This window comes from Chaetodon auriga, chromosome 11, assembly GCF_051107435.1.
Source record: "Chaetodon auriga isolate fChaAug3 chromosome 11, fChaAug3.hap1, whole genome shotgun sequence".
Classification (NCBI taxonomy): domain Eukaryota; kingdom Metazoa; phylum Chordata; class Actinopteri; order Chaetodontiformes; family Chaetodontidae; genus Chaetodon; species Chaetodon auriga.
In genome coordinates, this window is record NC_135084.1 from 23,981,372 (window position 1) to 23,995,000 (window position 13,629).

At 46.3% G+C, this 13,629-nt stretch overlaps 3 protein-coding genes across 4 annotated transcripts in view; 2 read left to right on the plus strand and 1 right to left on the minus strand.

Moving 5' to 3' along the window:
- Window positions 1-1,827: 1,827 nt before the first annotated feature.
- Window positions 1,828-6,321, minus strand: LOC143328454 (uncharacterized). The gene is made up of 5 exons (XM_076743601.1): window positions 5,771-6,321; window positions 3,701-3,857; window positions 3,252-3,619; window positions 2,785-3,013; window positions 1,828-2,704 (listed from the first exon to the last, which is right to left on the minus strand). Exons 1-5 carry the CDS (start codon window positions 5,831-5,833, stop codon window positions 2,583-2,585), a joined length of 939 nt encoding a protein of 312 aa, XP_076599716.1. The 5' UTR covers window positions 5,834-6,321; the 3' UTR covers window positions 1,828-2,582.
- prkn (parkin RBR E3 ubiquitin protein ligase) lies at window positions 6,067-9,963 on the plus strand. 2 transcript variants are annotated; one of them, XM_076743599.1, is made up of 11 exons: window positions 6,067-6,159; window positions 6,716-6,879; window positions 7,019-7,289; window positions 7,371-7,486; window positions 7,960-8,043; window positions 8,175-8,290; window positions 8,440-8,576; window positions 8,832-8,893; window positions 9,056-9,286; window positions 9,456-9,573; window positions 9,712-9,963. In XM_076743599.1, exons 1-11 carry the CDS (start codon window positions 6,150-6,152, stop codon window positions 9,813-9,815), a joined length of 1,413 nt encoding a protein of 470 aa, XP_076599714.1. In that variant the 5' UTR covers window positions 6,067-6,149; the 3' UTR covers window positions 9,816-9,963. The 2 variants fall into 2 exon arrangements, with proteins under 2 accessions (XP_076599714.1, XP_076599715.1); XM_076743600.1 differs by having other exon boundaries at window positions 7,019-7,280.
- A 987-nt stretch (window positions 9,964-10,950) lies between these two features.
- The window catches only part of LOC143328350 (transient receptor potential cation channel subfamily A member 1), a gene marked incomplete at its 3' end in the record, with an annotated part of 6,347 nt that continues 3,668 nt past the window's right edge, over window positions 10,951-13,629 (plus strand). Inside the window, exons 1-6 of the mRNA XM_076743434.1 lie at window positions 10,951-11,037; window positions 12,146-12,232; window positions 12,591-12,752; window positions 12,856-13,006; window positions 13,195-13,304; window positions 13,498-13,629. The exon at window positions 13,498-13,629 is cut by the window's right edge and continues 6 nt beyond it. Coding sequence (XP_076599549.1) covers window positions 10,951-11,037; window positions 12,146-12,232; window positions 12,591-12,752; window positions 12,856-13,006; window positions 13,195-13,304; window positions 13,498-13,629 — 729 coding nt within the window. The remainder of the gene's footprint in view (window positions 11,038-12,145; window positions 12,233-12,590; window positions 12,753-12,855; window positions 13,007-13,194; window positions 13,305-13,497) is intronic.

Sequence of the window (13,629 nt, forward strand, 5' to 3'; positions counted from 1 at the left end):
TGTGACCTGCCTGCAAACTGCAGGCTGAAATTAGCTTTAAGCTAACTCAAAAGCTAACATTTATGTTTCACATTGCTCGTGTTCTTTTACAGATAGATGAATGAATGTTATCTGCTGTGCTCTGGCAGGTTGTGAGCTAACAAAAGGACGTTATCAGACTGAACGTTCTACTGACTCTGGATCAGTCCTGATCTGAACTTCCTGTTTCTACCTGCAGACAAACACAGGTGGGCGGGCGAGGTAGACACAGCACTGACAGCCTCCTCTCTCTCTCTCTCTCTCTCTCTCTCTCTCTCTCTCTCCCTCTCTCTCTCTCTCCTCTGCTGAAACACAAGCAAAAGTTTTAAATATGCAAACATTCAGATACCATCACCTCCTCTGCAGGCAGAACAAGTGCTTTGCTTTACTTCAGTATTTCTATATCAAGTTACTTTATATTAATACTGTACTACATTTCACAAGAAAATACTTTAAACTGAATGAAGATCACAATACATGTGTACTTTTACTTAATGCAGGTCAGATTTTGAACATTTTAAGACTGTGGTATTTGTACTTTTCCTTCAGTGCAGGCTCAGAGTACTACCTCCTCATGTGTGATGGATGGAGGAGGTCCTGGGAAAGGTCCTGGCTGGTCTTGGTCCAGGTTTTGGACTGAGCCAGACTAATGAACCAGCACAGACTCCACAAATCAACCTGAGACACAAAGACCAGAAGAAGAAGCTTTTATTGTGAAGATTTAATTAAAGGTGTAGTTCACCCAAAACGAAGGTTGTGTCGCTGAGGAGGAGCAGCTCCTCCTGCTCGGCACTGATGTCTGAAACACTGTTCTCAGATCAGTTTGGACATCTGAGGATGCACAACGATGAGAATCAGACCAGACTTCCGGTTCATTTAACAACTTTCACCTTACTCTCTCCTGCTCCTCCTCACCCTGTCACCTCTTCTTCTCTTCCTGCTCACTCTCTCCTCCCTCCCCCTGTCATTCTCCCACAGTTTCTCCTCCAGTGTTTGAGGAGATCTTGATCTGTTGTAGGATGATTGGGTTGAGTCCAGACCTCCATGTTGTCTGAAAGGAGAGGTCTGACCCCTCTGCCCTCCTCCCTCTGCGCCTCCTCCTCCCCCCGCTGCCGCCTCCTCCCCCCGCCTGGTGTCTTTGTCTCTGTCCTTGGCAGTCTCAGCGAGTCCTCAGAGCGTCTTTCAGGAGCAAAGAAAAGCAGATTGTCTTCATTAAGGGGGACGCCTTGTTTCAGGAAGTCCAGTACGGGAGGAGGGGAGGAGGGGGGAGGCACAGAGAGGGAGGTGAAGCAGAATTTCAAGGCGAACGTCTTTGTGTCGGGTGTTTTCCGCCCGGCGACAGCTGATTCATATTCAAATGGAGCTTCTGAATGGAGGGTTCACACACATTCCAACACACACACAGAAACACACAGAGAGAAACACACAAAGACACAGAACCACACACACATAGAGAAGCACACATGAACACACACACACACAGAAACACAAAGACACAGAAGCACACACAGACACGCACAGACACAGAGGTATAGGAGGAGAGGAGGACGTAGAGAAGGAGAGGAGGAGGTAGAGAAGGAGAGGAGGTAGAAAAGGAGAGTAGGAGGTAGAGAAGGAGAGGAGGTAGAAAAGGAGAGTAGGAGGTAGAGAAGGAGAGGAGGTAGAGAAGGAGGGTAGGAGGTAGAGAAGGAGAGGAGGTAGAAAAGGAGAGGAAGTAGAGAAGGAGGGTAGGAGGTAGAGAAGAAGAGGAGGAGGTAGAGAAGGAGGGGAGGAGGTAGAAAAGGAAAGGAATAGAATTCACATCCAAACTGACGTTCAGCGTGACTTTTATTAGTACTGCCTGGTGATGTCACGTCCACCTGTATTGAAATGAGATGTGGATATGTTACCTGGGTGTTCAGGTGTGAACTTGTGTTTTCACCTGCTGGTTTTCATGTTGTCCTCATTGAGATCTTACTGCTTTTCCTTCCTTTCCACACACACTGCTTTCTTCTCACGCACTTCTGTTCAATAACAACAAGTTTTGGTGCTTTCACGGCCTGATGAGAGAAGATTCGTTGCATTTACACCTGCCCAACATCCGAGCAACGAGAACCAGACCACCTGCAGCTGCAGTCAGGCTGATCCAATCACAATGCATTTACACTTTGCATCAACATGCATTTTTCCTCAGCCTGATAACATGGCCCGACACACATCGCATTTTAATAGCAGGTGTACACGGGGTTGTACAGAAGCAGCAGGATGAAGAGTACAGTTCAAACCACGTGACGTCACACATGTCTGCAACACATGAAAATACAAAATCAACATAAGAATCAAAGACGGCGAGGAGCTGAAGGCTCACAATGACACGGAGATGACTACATTTAGAGTTTGTTTTTGGTGGTTTTGAGTCCCTTTGTGGTCAACCACCTGACCTGATACTGAACAGATGTTGAAATCAAACTGTCTCTCTGGGAACTTCTCATTGGTCCAGCAGCTCCAGACTGCTGTGTTCTCATTGGACGATTGTCTGGATTTTTGTTTTTTTTGTGAGGTAGGAGGAGCTGTCTATCTGTCCATCAGAGGAATCGGGGGTCCCGATTGGCTCTCCGAGAGTGGAAACGGATCTCAGACAGTTTAGAGTTGATCCCGGAGCCGATGACTCCTTTCTTGGCGAGAGGAAATCGAGCCAAGATGGCATCTGAGAAACAGAGAGAGGAAGACCGTCAGACAGCAGACAAACAGATTAGAGGAACGTTTCCATGAACTGTCTGAACCTACTGAAGATGGCGTTGATCTTGTGCGGGTCGAGCGCGCTGCGCTGCGGTTGGAAAGCGGGCCGGCGGCTCCGTCCACCTCGCAGGTTACTGTTCATCAGTGTGTTCATATCAAACACACCCATCAGTAGTGTCCGGGCCATCGCCGTGGGAGACTGCGCCTGATTGGCTGCCTGCCATGAACGGACTTCGCAGAGAACACCAGAGCCCGGATACACCTCGACCTGGCTCATCTGGACAGAACGACACAGTAACACCAGTTTAAACCAGATCAAGGTCATTCAAACTACGTCAAATCAAACCAGGTCAGATGAAACCAAATCAGATTGTTTAAAACAGTAAAGCTCAGATCAGTCGATCAGATTAAAAACGTTAAGGTGTAACCAGACCAGATCCAGGCTAACCGGATCCAATCCAGTGTAAACAGATCAGATCGGGTGGAAACGTGATCAGATCCAGAGGTGTTCTCACATGTCCATTAACGTGTCCAGAAGTACACTGGCTCTCAGAGCAGCTCCTCCTCAGCTCCTCCATGTTGGTCTGACTGCAGAGCGGTGCCTCCTCCCCCATGTGGCTCCCCAGGCCCAGGTCGGCTCCTCCTGGCACCTCCTTATCCTCGGAGCCCAGCGGGCCCCAGGACTCCAACATATCCCCACTCAGCTCCTCCTGGAACTGCTGGAGGTACACCTGGGGGCTGAGGTCTCCGTCCTGATTGGTTGCATTGTGGTGATGCGAGTATGGAGCGTAACTGTCATTCCTGCCTGTTGCCATGGAGACCGAGTGATGACTGTTGGTCTGGCCCAATGTCTGCCACATGGTGGACAGAAGCCCAGGGATTTCTGGGAAATGTAGTCACATTGTGTCATAAAACTAAAACAGTTAAAATCAAAGTAGATCAGTGTAATGTAGAATGGACTCACCGTGGACCAGCATGTTCTTCAGTCTCTGGTTCTCCGCTGACAGCTCAGCTTTCTCTCTCTCCAGCTCTCGAACCCGCGAACGCAGGAAGTGAAGCTCGGTGGTCTGTGACGGGGTCAGGCCCAACACACCTGACTCACCTGACTCCACCTTCACCACCTGCAGGAGGGAGGGGGGAGGTAACAGCACGTCTCACTGTCAATCAACACATTAATAAACCTGATATCAGTGAAATAAGCCATCGTGATTGGTTTAAAACTTCTCCTCACATCTTGTTTGTGCACTCAGTTCTCTAGAACTACGATGAACTTCTTTTCTATTGCAAAATTCAAACTTTTAGTACAACGACTAGTGCTACAGCTACAAAATGTAGATAGAAACAGAATGTGATGCTTTAGGAAACAGTGAAACTGACTGAAAATGGTTTCCTGACATGTCTGATTAAAGCTGGCTCAGGCTCGTGTTTTGCTCTCTGCTGCATCACCTCTGCTTTTGTTGCTGCATCAAATTCTAAACGAGAATATAATTTTCAAAAACAAAGAAATTTCTCAGTTTTCACATTTGATATGTTGTCTTTGAGCCATTTTCAATTAAAGATGGAGTTTCAAGGTTTTGCAAATCATCACATTCTATTCACATTTTACACAGAAGGTTGTAGAAGCTCAGTAACACAAGGTGGAAATACTCACAGACAAGTACTCCAAAATGGTACATGAGTAAATGTACTCTGATACTAGTGACAACACACAATCAGGATATCAAACAGACGACAAAACCGATAAATTAGAGAGAATGAGACATTCAAACATGAGATAAACTCCTGCTCAGACTTCACACAAACAGTTCAGGTGGATCAGAATCAACCTGCAGCGCCTCCCACAGGTCAGAGTGCCAAACTGCACCTACAGAGATGAACAGCTGAGCAGAGGATGGCTGATTACAACACGTAAAATAAAACCTTTACTTTTCTTATTTCTGCTTCACAGCTTTTTGTCTGTTTCTGTTTGAATTTTATCTTATTTTATTTTATCATATATCTTATTCTCACACATCGTTCTTCAGACAGATTCGTGTTTTATGAAGATCAGCTGCTGTTTCATTTGTTTCTGCTTGTTTTAACGCGTCCATTGCTGTGACTCAAGCTGACAGGCTAAACAAACAAATAAGCACATGTTCATTTTTCAGGAGCCAAAGATTTACTCTGGATTTAACATTAAACATGGTGTTTGTTAAATATTTGTTGAAAAGTTTCTGTTTATTACAAACTGTATTCACACATGAATTCAACTCATTTATCGAGGAGTAAACGGATCGTGGATTAAAGCTTCGTCTCCTGCCTGACATCCACTGCAACACTACACAAACTATACAAACAAAATTGAATTGAATTTGATTAAAATACACTGACTGAATACTGTGAAGCACAAGTCAACCGACTCGATGAAAAGCAACAGATTGGAAAACATATTCATAGCTTCCTCGAATAATCTGATGATCAAGTGTTCATAATTAATCTCAGTTAATTAGTTATTAGATTTCTGTGTCACGTCTTTCTCCTGCACGGTGTCATTTGTGTCAGCTAATTATATGAAATAAAAACAGCTGTATAACAGCATGTATGGACATGTTTTCACATTAAATCAACTTATTATCAAACAATAAACGGACAAATCATCAGTGTTCAGTATTTCGAACCAATGATTGATTGATAGCAAATTTGATTCAAATCTGTTCAGACTATAAATAATCTTCATCCATTTGACGATACAGACAATGCAGATTTTTAAAAGAACAGTTTAGATTCTTGTGAAATCAATATTTTAGTGGAAGCTTTTAAATTCTCTATTGGTCAGCAGCTCACTCTGACGTCAGCTTTTAAAAGTGACATCATGACCACAGCTGAGCATCAATCAATACATCTAATTATTGACCCGCAGACGTTCGTCGATTCCATTCTAACAGCTGTAGTGATCGGCAGCTGTGCAGCGTTTTTCTCGGTAAACTGAGAATAAAGTGAATCACAGCACACACTGCAGTATGTCCGACATGTCTCCGGATGACCGGGCTCTCACCGTCGGTCCGTTGCCGCCGCTGTGTGTCCGCGGCAGGACGCTGCTGTCCGGACTCTCCGTCATCTGCACACACGAACCGCAGACACGAGCGGGACTCAAATGTCCGAGAGAACCCGGTAATGTGCCGGGACTCTGACCGCCGGCCGCCGCTCACAAAAGCACACAAAGAAGAAGAAGAAAAAAAAGAAAAACAAGTTTATTAAAATTCATAAGTACCTCCATTTCCGGTGCTGCTTCGTGACGTCATGTCTGTGCGGCCGCGGTGCAGTTTTTAACAAAGGGACGATGGCAGCGTTTGAGTGTGTGTGAGACTACAGTACCCAGAAGGCACCGCGGCCGGTCAACTGTAAACATGAAGGCAGACTGAAGGACGAGGTGAATGATGATCGGTGAGTTCTGCTCGCTCCTACTGCGTTCTGCTGACCGGTACTGTGCTTCTACTGCGTTCTGTTGACTGGTACTGTGGTTCTACTGCGTTCTACTGACTGGTACCGTGGTTCCACAGCGTTCTGCTAAATGGTACCATGGTTCGAACTGGGTTCTGTTCGCATGTGTTCAGCTGTGCTTCCTCACTGCCACCGACTGATCGATCAGCTGATCAATACGTCATATCTGAACTTGTAGATGATAACGTATTCAGTGTTGGAAAAAGTACAGCACACAAATAACTGCATATAATAAAGTATCAGCAGTAAAAGTTTTCACAACATGTATTGTAGTTTCAGTGGTAAACGTAGACTAGTATTCTGGGTCCATGTATTAATGTATTAGCAGTAATTCTTGCCCATAATCAGAGTTGGTTTCTCAGAGCGTCACTGAGAGGGCGGAACCTGTTACAAACAGGAAGTGGTTAGTGGTGAATGGTAGGATTCTGCCTGACATGTCACCTGTCACCTGTCACCTGTCACCTGTCAGCTGACCTGTTGCCTGCGTGTGTCTCTGCAGTGTTTGTACGGTATAACCTAGGGCCAGGTGTGGCGGTGGAGCTTCAGGAGGAGGCGAGTGTGGCTGAGCTAAAGGAGGTGGTGGGGAGTCAGCAGGGAGTCCGACCGGAGCACCTCAGGGTTCTTTTCGCTGGGAAGGAGCTGAGGAGTGCCGCCACACTTCAGGTGAGGGCGGTTTGGGCGTCGGGGAGCTAAAATGAGCGCATGAGAAAGGGTTACTAGATGGAGGAGTCCTCACCTCCTCTTGGTTGCTCCATCCTTTCATATTAATTATTATTGCCTTCTCCTCTTCTCCTCCTCTCAGGGCTGTGACCTCCCGGAACAGAGTACAGTCCATGTGGTCCTCTCTCTAACAGGTCCCTCCTCCTCCCGGTTGCTCTCCCTAGCTGAAGCAGGGGAAGAGGAGCACAACAGCCTGACCAGGCTGGACCTCAGCTCCTCGCGCCTCCCCTCCACCAACTCCAGCCAGCCGGTGATCTTGGAGAGGAGCGATGGAGGAGAAGGAATAGGTGATGAAGGAGCAGAGGAAGTGAGAGAGAGGGCAAGACAGGAGGCGCAGGCTACAGGTGTGAAAGGTCAGAGCAGGGAACCACAGTGTGTGTTCTCCAGTACTCTGTCAGCAGTAGTACTCTGACTGTGTGTACTTGTGTGTACAGGTGTGCGTACCTGCAGTACTTTCTTTGTGTACTGTAAGACCTGCAGGTCTGTCCAACCAGGAAAACTGAGAGTTCGCTGCAGAAGCTGCAGACAGACGACACTGACACTCAGCAGGGTGAGAGCAGTATTTGTACTGTAGCAACACAGTATTTATACTGTTAAAACACAGTATTTGTACTGTAGTAAAACAGTATTTGTACTGTAGTAGCACAGTATTTACACTGTTAAAACACAGTATTTGTACTGTAGTAACAGTATTTGTACTGTAATAGCACAGTATTTGTACTGTAATAACACAGTATTTGTACTGTAGTAGCATAGTATTTGTACTGTAGTGACACAGTATTTTATGCTGTAGCAATACAGTATTTTTACTGTAGTAACAGTATTTATACTGTTAGAACACAGTATTTATACTGTAGTAACACAGTATTTATGTATTTCCGGAGGCTCGTTCACACAGTCGTTATGATTCCCTCAGCAGCACACATGATGATGATGACGATGATGATGATGATTATGATGATGATGATGATTATGATGACGATGATGACAATGACGATGATGAAGATGAATCCTCTCTGTCAGGGGCCGTCCTGTTGGGATGACGTTCTCCTCCGAGGTCGTATCCTCGGTGTGTGTCAGTCAGATGGTTGTCATGGCAACGAAGCGGTAAGCGTGCAGAGTGGCTGTCTCGTGTGGCGTTCGCAGCTCTGTGTTTCTGCTTCTGTGCGTGAGCTGTTTCACTGAGGTCAGTCCATCCAGTGGCATTCTGGGAGATGTAGTTTTACTGTTGTGTGCAGGAGTTCTACATGAAGTGTGGATCCCATCCGACCTCAGATGACGACCTGTCTGTTGCCCTCGACCTCATCATGACTAACATTAGAGATGTCCCCTGTATCGCCTGCACTGACACCAGGTGACACACACACACACACATACACACACACACACACACACACACTAGAATCAGTTCTGTTAAATGTGTGTCTGCTGTTGGAGAGAGAAAACATCTCTGTAGGTGAAACCGTCTGTCTCTCCCTGTCTTCCTGCCTGTCTCTCCGTCAGGGACGTGGTCCTGGTGTTCCAGTGTTCGGAGCGTCATGTGATCTGTCTCGACTGTTTCCATCTTTACTGTCAGACTCGACTGAACGAGCGACAGTTTGTTTACCATCCTGTGATTGGCTACTCGCTGCCGTGTGCTGGTGAGACTCGCTGTGATGTCACTGCAGCAGCAGAAATCTGTTTTATGAGTAACTGCATTTGTGATCACTAGTGACTGTAGCTTGGCTGATCATTAATCCATTTATCTATTGAAGCATCTGTGAAATATGTCTGACATTTGTTTCTAGCTTTTATCAAACAAAAAGCACGAACGTCGTCATCGTCGTTCATCTGTGTCACTCAGGTGATCAAATCAACCAATAAATGTGATTAAATGTGTTTATCTGTGTCTCCAGCCGGCTGCGCTGAGTCTCTCATTAAAGAGTTGCATCATTTCAGGATTTTGGGAGACGATCAGGTGAGTGTTCTCCTCTGTGATTGGTCAGTTCATAGTGTGCTCACCTGATGGTGACACCTCCCTCTGTTGTTTTCTTCATGCTTTTTTTCCATCACATCTGACACGTCCGCTGCTTTCCCTCAGATTTCAGACAGATTTTGTATCTGGTTCTTTGTCTCTCAGTATGGGCGGTACCTGCACTACGGGGCGGAGGAGTGCCTGCTGATGAGTGGAGGACTGATGTGTCCGTCACCTGAGTGTGGGGCGGGGCTTGTCCCACCTGAGGACAGCAGAAGGGTGGAGTGTGACAGACAGCATGGCTGTGGCTTCGTCTTCTGCAAAGACTGCAGGGAGAGCTACCATGAGGGGGAGTGTCACGCAGAGCTGGCCCCGCCCACAGGTGACGCCTCACAGGTGAGCCAACCAATCAAGAAACAGATCAGCTGAACAGTCAATATTATTGATTATGGAGGTCTTCGTGTTTATGAGTCAATCTTCAGGTCCCAAACAAGAAACAGTTTCTCCTCATCTCCTCGTTTCTCCTGTCCTGCTCCTCCTGTCCTCGTCGTCTTCTTCTCCTCAGGTTTTTGTTGTGGACGAGGAGGCATCTCTCAGAGGGAGGTGGGATAGAGCCTCCCTGCTCCTCCTGCAGGAGTCGACTAAACGCTGCCCTCAATGTTCAGTTCCTGTGGAAAGAAACGGTGAGAAATACAAACAGCTTCTAACGAACCAGTTTGTACATCATGTGGTCTCACCTGGTCCGAACTGTTCTGAACTGGTCTGAGCTGTTCTGAACTGGTCTGAACTGTTCGTAAGGAGTGTGTTGTCTCCCCGTGCAGGCGGCTGTATGCACATGCAGTGTCCTCTGTGCAAAGCAGAGTGGTGCTGGCTCTGCGGCGTCACCTGGAACAGAGACTGTATGGGAGACCACTGGTTCGGATGAACCACACACACACGCAGACCCTTCAGCGGCTCTCAGGAGGAGCCGGGAATCGAACTGGATCTGATCAACCAGCTGAGCTTCAGTCATGGAACACTGATAATAAAACAATACAATCAATAAACTTAACCACTTGTGAGGCGTTCAGGCCTGTCTGGTTTGTCTGTGTTTTTCAGCTCCACATCAGGAGTTTAAAGAGTTAAAACCTGGAAGACAAGAACACTGAGAGCAGTAAATACAGTACAGGGACGATAGCTGAGTCATCATCCTCCTTTCTCCCACCACCTCCACTGGGTTGAGGAGGCGTCTCAGGACAGAGCTGGTCTTCTTTGCCAGTCTCTTCAGTCTCCATCCTGGCCCAGCATATATACATATATAACAGATTTATTTGATCTAACGATAACTTCAATGTTTCCACCTCTCAGGAGGCTTAAAAACTCAGTGGTGTAAATATGAAGCCATCCAGCAGGTGGAGCTCATGTGATCCAACAGGAAGCTGTGTGTGTGTTTTACAAATTAAAGGTTCTGTTGAGTCAATTCAGTTTCTGGTTTTCATTCATCTTATTCCTGTTTGAGTGAAAAAAGCAGTTCAGTTCAGTCCGAGACCTGGACCCTCCGCCTCTGCCCACTGATAAGATAAACTACAAACCTTTGAGCAGGGCAGCAGGCTGATAAATGTCACTGTCAGATGATTTTATGGTTTTGTTTTGAGCAGCTGAAGCTTACTCACACAGATCTGGATCTGCTCAGTCTGGGACTGAGAGGTGAAGACTCAGACAGATCTGGATCAGCTTGGTCCCTCAGAACCAGAAGGTGAAGACAGATCCACTGACACTCCTTTGCTGATTTTAGTCCCTCAGGGGACAGAATACGCTGGACACAATGTGGAAATAGTTCAAGTCCACCTTGTTTCATGAGGTCCAGCAGGTCTGGGGAGGTCTGGCAAGTTTAGAAGGTCTGGTGGATTTCATGAGGTCCAGAAGGTTTCAGGTTGTCCAGCTGGTTTTAGTAGCTCTTAAAGGATTCAGGTAGTCCAGCAGGTTTCACAAGGTGCAGAGGGCTTCACGAGGTCCAGCAGGTCCTTACGTGTGGAGGTCTGGAGTTCTGACCTGGTGGACAGAGACTTAACAGAACTAGGATGAAGAGGGGCACCTGGGCCGGTCTGAAAGGTCTGGAGAATCCTGGACTGGAGCTGGAGATGACAGGAAGCACCAGCGTGACCCAGGTGAGTCAGAACTGTAACAAGATCCAGGTCCACCTGCAGTACGAGTGTTTGTTTCAGTTTGCTGGGAGTCTCAGCTGGGTGGAGATTAACTCATGAACTCTGGAAAAGATTTTTCTTATAATAGTCAGAATAACTTTATTCTTAAAGACATTTTTAAAAACAAGGAGCCAAAGAAAAAAACATCACAGTAAATCCGTCTCAAGACATAAAGGAACACTTTATCCTTCAGTTTAGCACAAACATTTAACATCAGCACATCTGGAGATACGTGGTTTTCACTGGAAAGGAAGGAATCTGAAAGTAACTAGAGCTGTCAGACAAATGTTGTGGAGTAAAAAGTACAATATTTACCTCTGAGATGTAGTAGAGAAGGAAAGTACAGGTACCTCGAATTTGTACTTGAGTGCAGTAAAGTAAATGTACTTAGTTACATTCCACCACTGTCCTCAGGTCTCTGTTTGTCCTCAGGTCTCAGGGTGTCCTCAGGGATCCAGGTCCTCGGTGTCAGCGGCAGGAAAGACTGCAGCTCGTTGGGCGTCATACTCCTGCGGCCGCTGGAAGCAGAGAAGAAGAAAACTGACAGGTGGCACTCAGAGTCCAGGTGATCTTTCAGTCAGGTCAGAGGATCTGGATTTATTAAAGGTTTAATGAGTTTAATATTCAGGTGTTCAGCTGAGGACGAAGTACAGAGGTCTGGCTGAGGACGATGAAGGTGATGAAGAGCAGAGAGACGAAGCCGACACAACAAATAAAATCCAACCTCTGAATAGAATACTGCTGAATCACTTCAGACAGCTGGCTGCGACCAACCAGGACACTGACCAGGTACCAGGACTTAACGATTGATGTAAGAAAATACAATGAACACACCTGATGAAGTATTTCCAGCTTCTTAAACCCAAATATATCTTCAACAAGGATTATCTGCGTTTTCAGAATCATTTTCCTTCTACCAAAACATCATAGTACAAACAAGAACCATAATGATGACGCCCCCATTTTCCAGGCAAACTATAGACATAATATGAATAATATTCACAGTGAGTGAAGCCGTGTGGTGAAGAAACGCAGGATGACGTCCTCTGAACCTGCTTGTGTGTTCATGCAGGTGGACCTCCAGTTCGTGGATGGAGTGATCTCCGACGGCGCCGATCCAAACAGCTCAGACAGATACGGGCAGACCATCCTGCATGAGGTCAACACATCGTCTTTATTTTCATTTTCATTTGGTGTCGCTACAAATATTTACAGTCATACAGTGATTTTGAATATCAGCATGTAGTTCTAAGTTAATACATTTTAAACATACAACAACATGAACAGTAATACTTTGCAGAACAACCACAAAGACACATGAAACTATGACACACAAAACCTGAACAATCATCATCACATTCAATTTCAAGTTTAATGAACACACACCACAAAATCATTTCTGTCCTACTACTCTGGTTTTTATTTTCTAAGAATCAGTGAAGCTCTCTGCAGAGTTGTTTTGTTGTGCTTGTGTGATTAAGTTTGTCTGCTCGGTGAACTCCGGTGTGTGCCTTCAGATCTCCAGGGCGTGGAGTGTGGATGTGATGCGATTCTTCTTGGCCCGGGGCTCTGACCTCCTCCGGCCGGATCAGTTTGGAGTCACAGCGCTTCACGTGGCCTCAGCACTAGACTACCAGGACATGGTTCAGTTCCTCCTAGACCGAAAAGGTCTGTATGAAGTGGGTGAGGGTTAGGCAAGTAGTGGTTATGTTAAGGGTAAGTCTCCAGCAAATGAATGTTAGTCTATGTAATGTGTGTGTGTTGTCCTCAGCCGATCCAGAGGCTCGGACTCTTCTGGACCAGCAGACCCCTCTTCACTACGCTGCCAAGAATGAGGCTGTAGGTTCCATCAGACTGCTGCTGCAGGCCGGAGCCTCCATCAGCTCCACTGACTACAAACACAGAACTCCACTGCAGCTCGCTGCCAACCACGGTACAACTGACAACACCACTGACATGGCTACTGATATAATCACTGATTTCGTCCCTGATGCCATCTCTACTGAGTTATTACTGTGATGCTATGCTAACTCTACATATTCTTCTAAGACTGCTGGCAGTACTGACACTACTCACCCATTGGGTTACTTCTGAATGAGCAGTGTCTGTGTGTGTTTTCAGAGCGCAGTGAAGCAGCTCAGGTGTTGTTGGAGCTTGGGGCAGAGGCAGGGATGAAGGACTCTGATGGACAGCTGTGTATAACTGCTCTGATTGGTCAGATCAGTCCAGTGGTATGAACTGCCTACTGACAGAAAACTGGGCTGTGATAGGTCCAAAGACAGTCATCAGTAAAACAAAATTTTCAACGTTTTTGTTTCCCTATGTATTCTAAAACGTGAAAAGATAAATAGAATAGAATAGAATAGAATAGAATAGAAAGACTAAATTCTGGTGTTGATGGATGTGGTTGTGTGTTATGCTCAGGCCCAGCTGGCACTCAGTCAGTTCCATGTGACCGACAGAATGACCAGACAGCAGTGCTACTACTTGAACCTGCTAGAGCCAGAACGACACTCACCTGAGACCGTCCTGCAAGGTAGCACTGCCACTACTGCT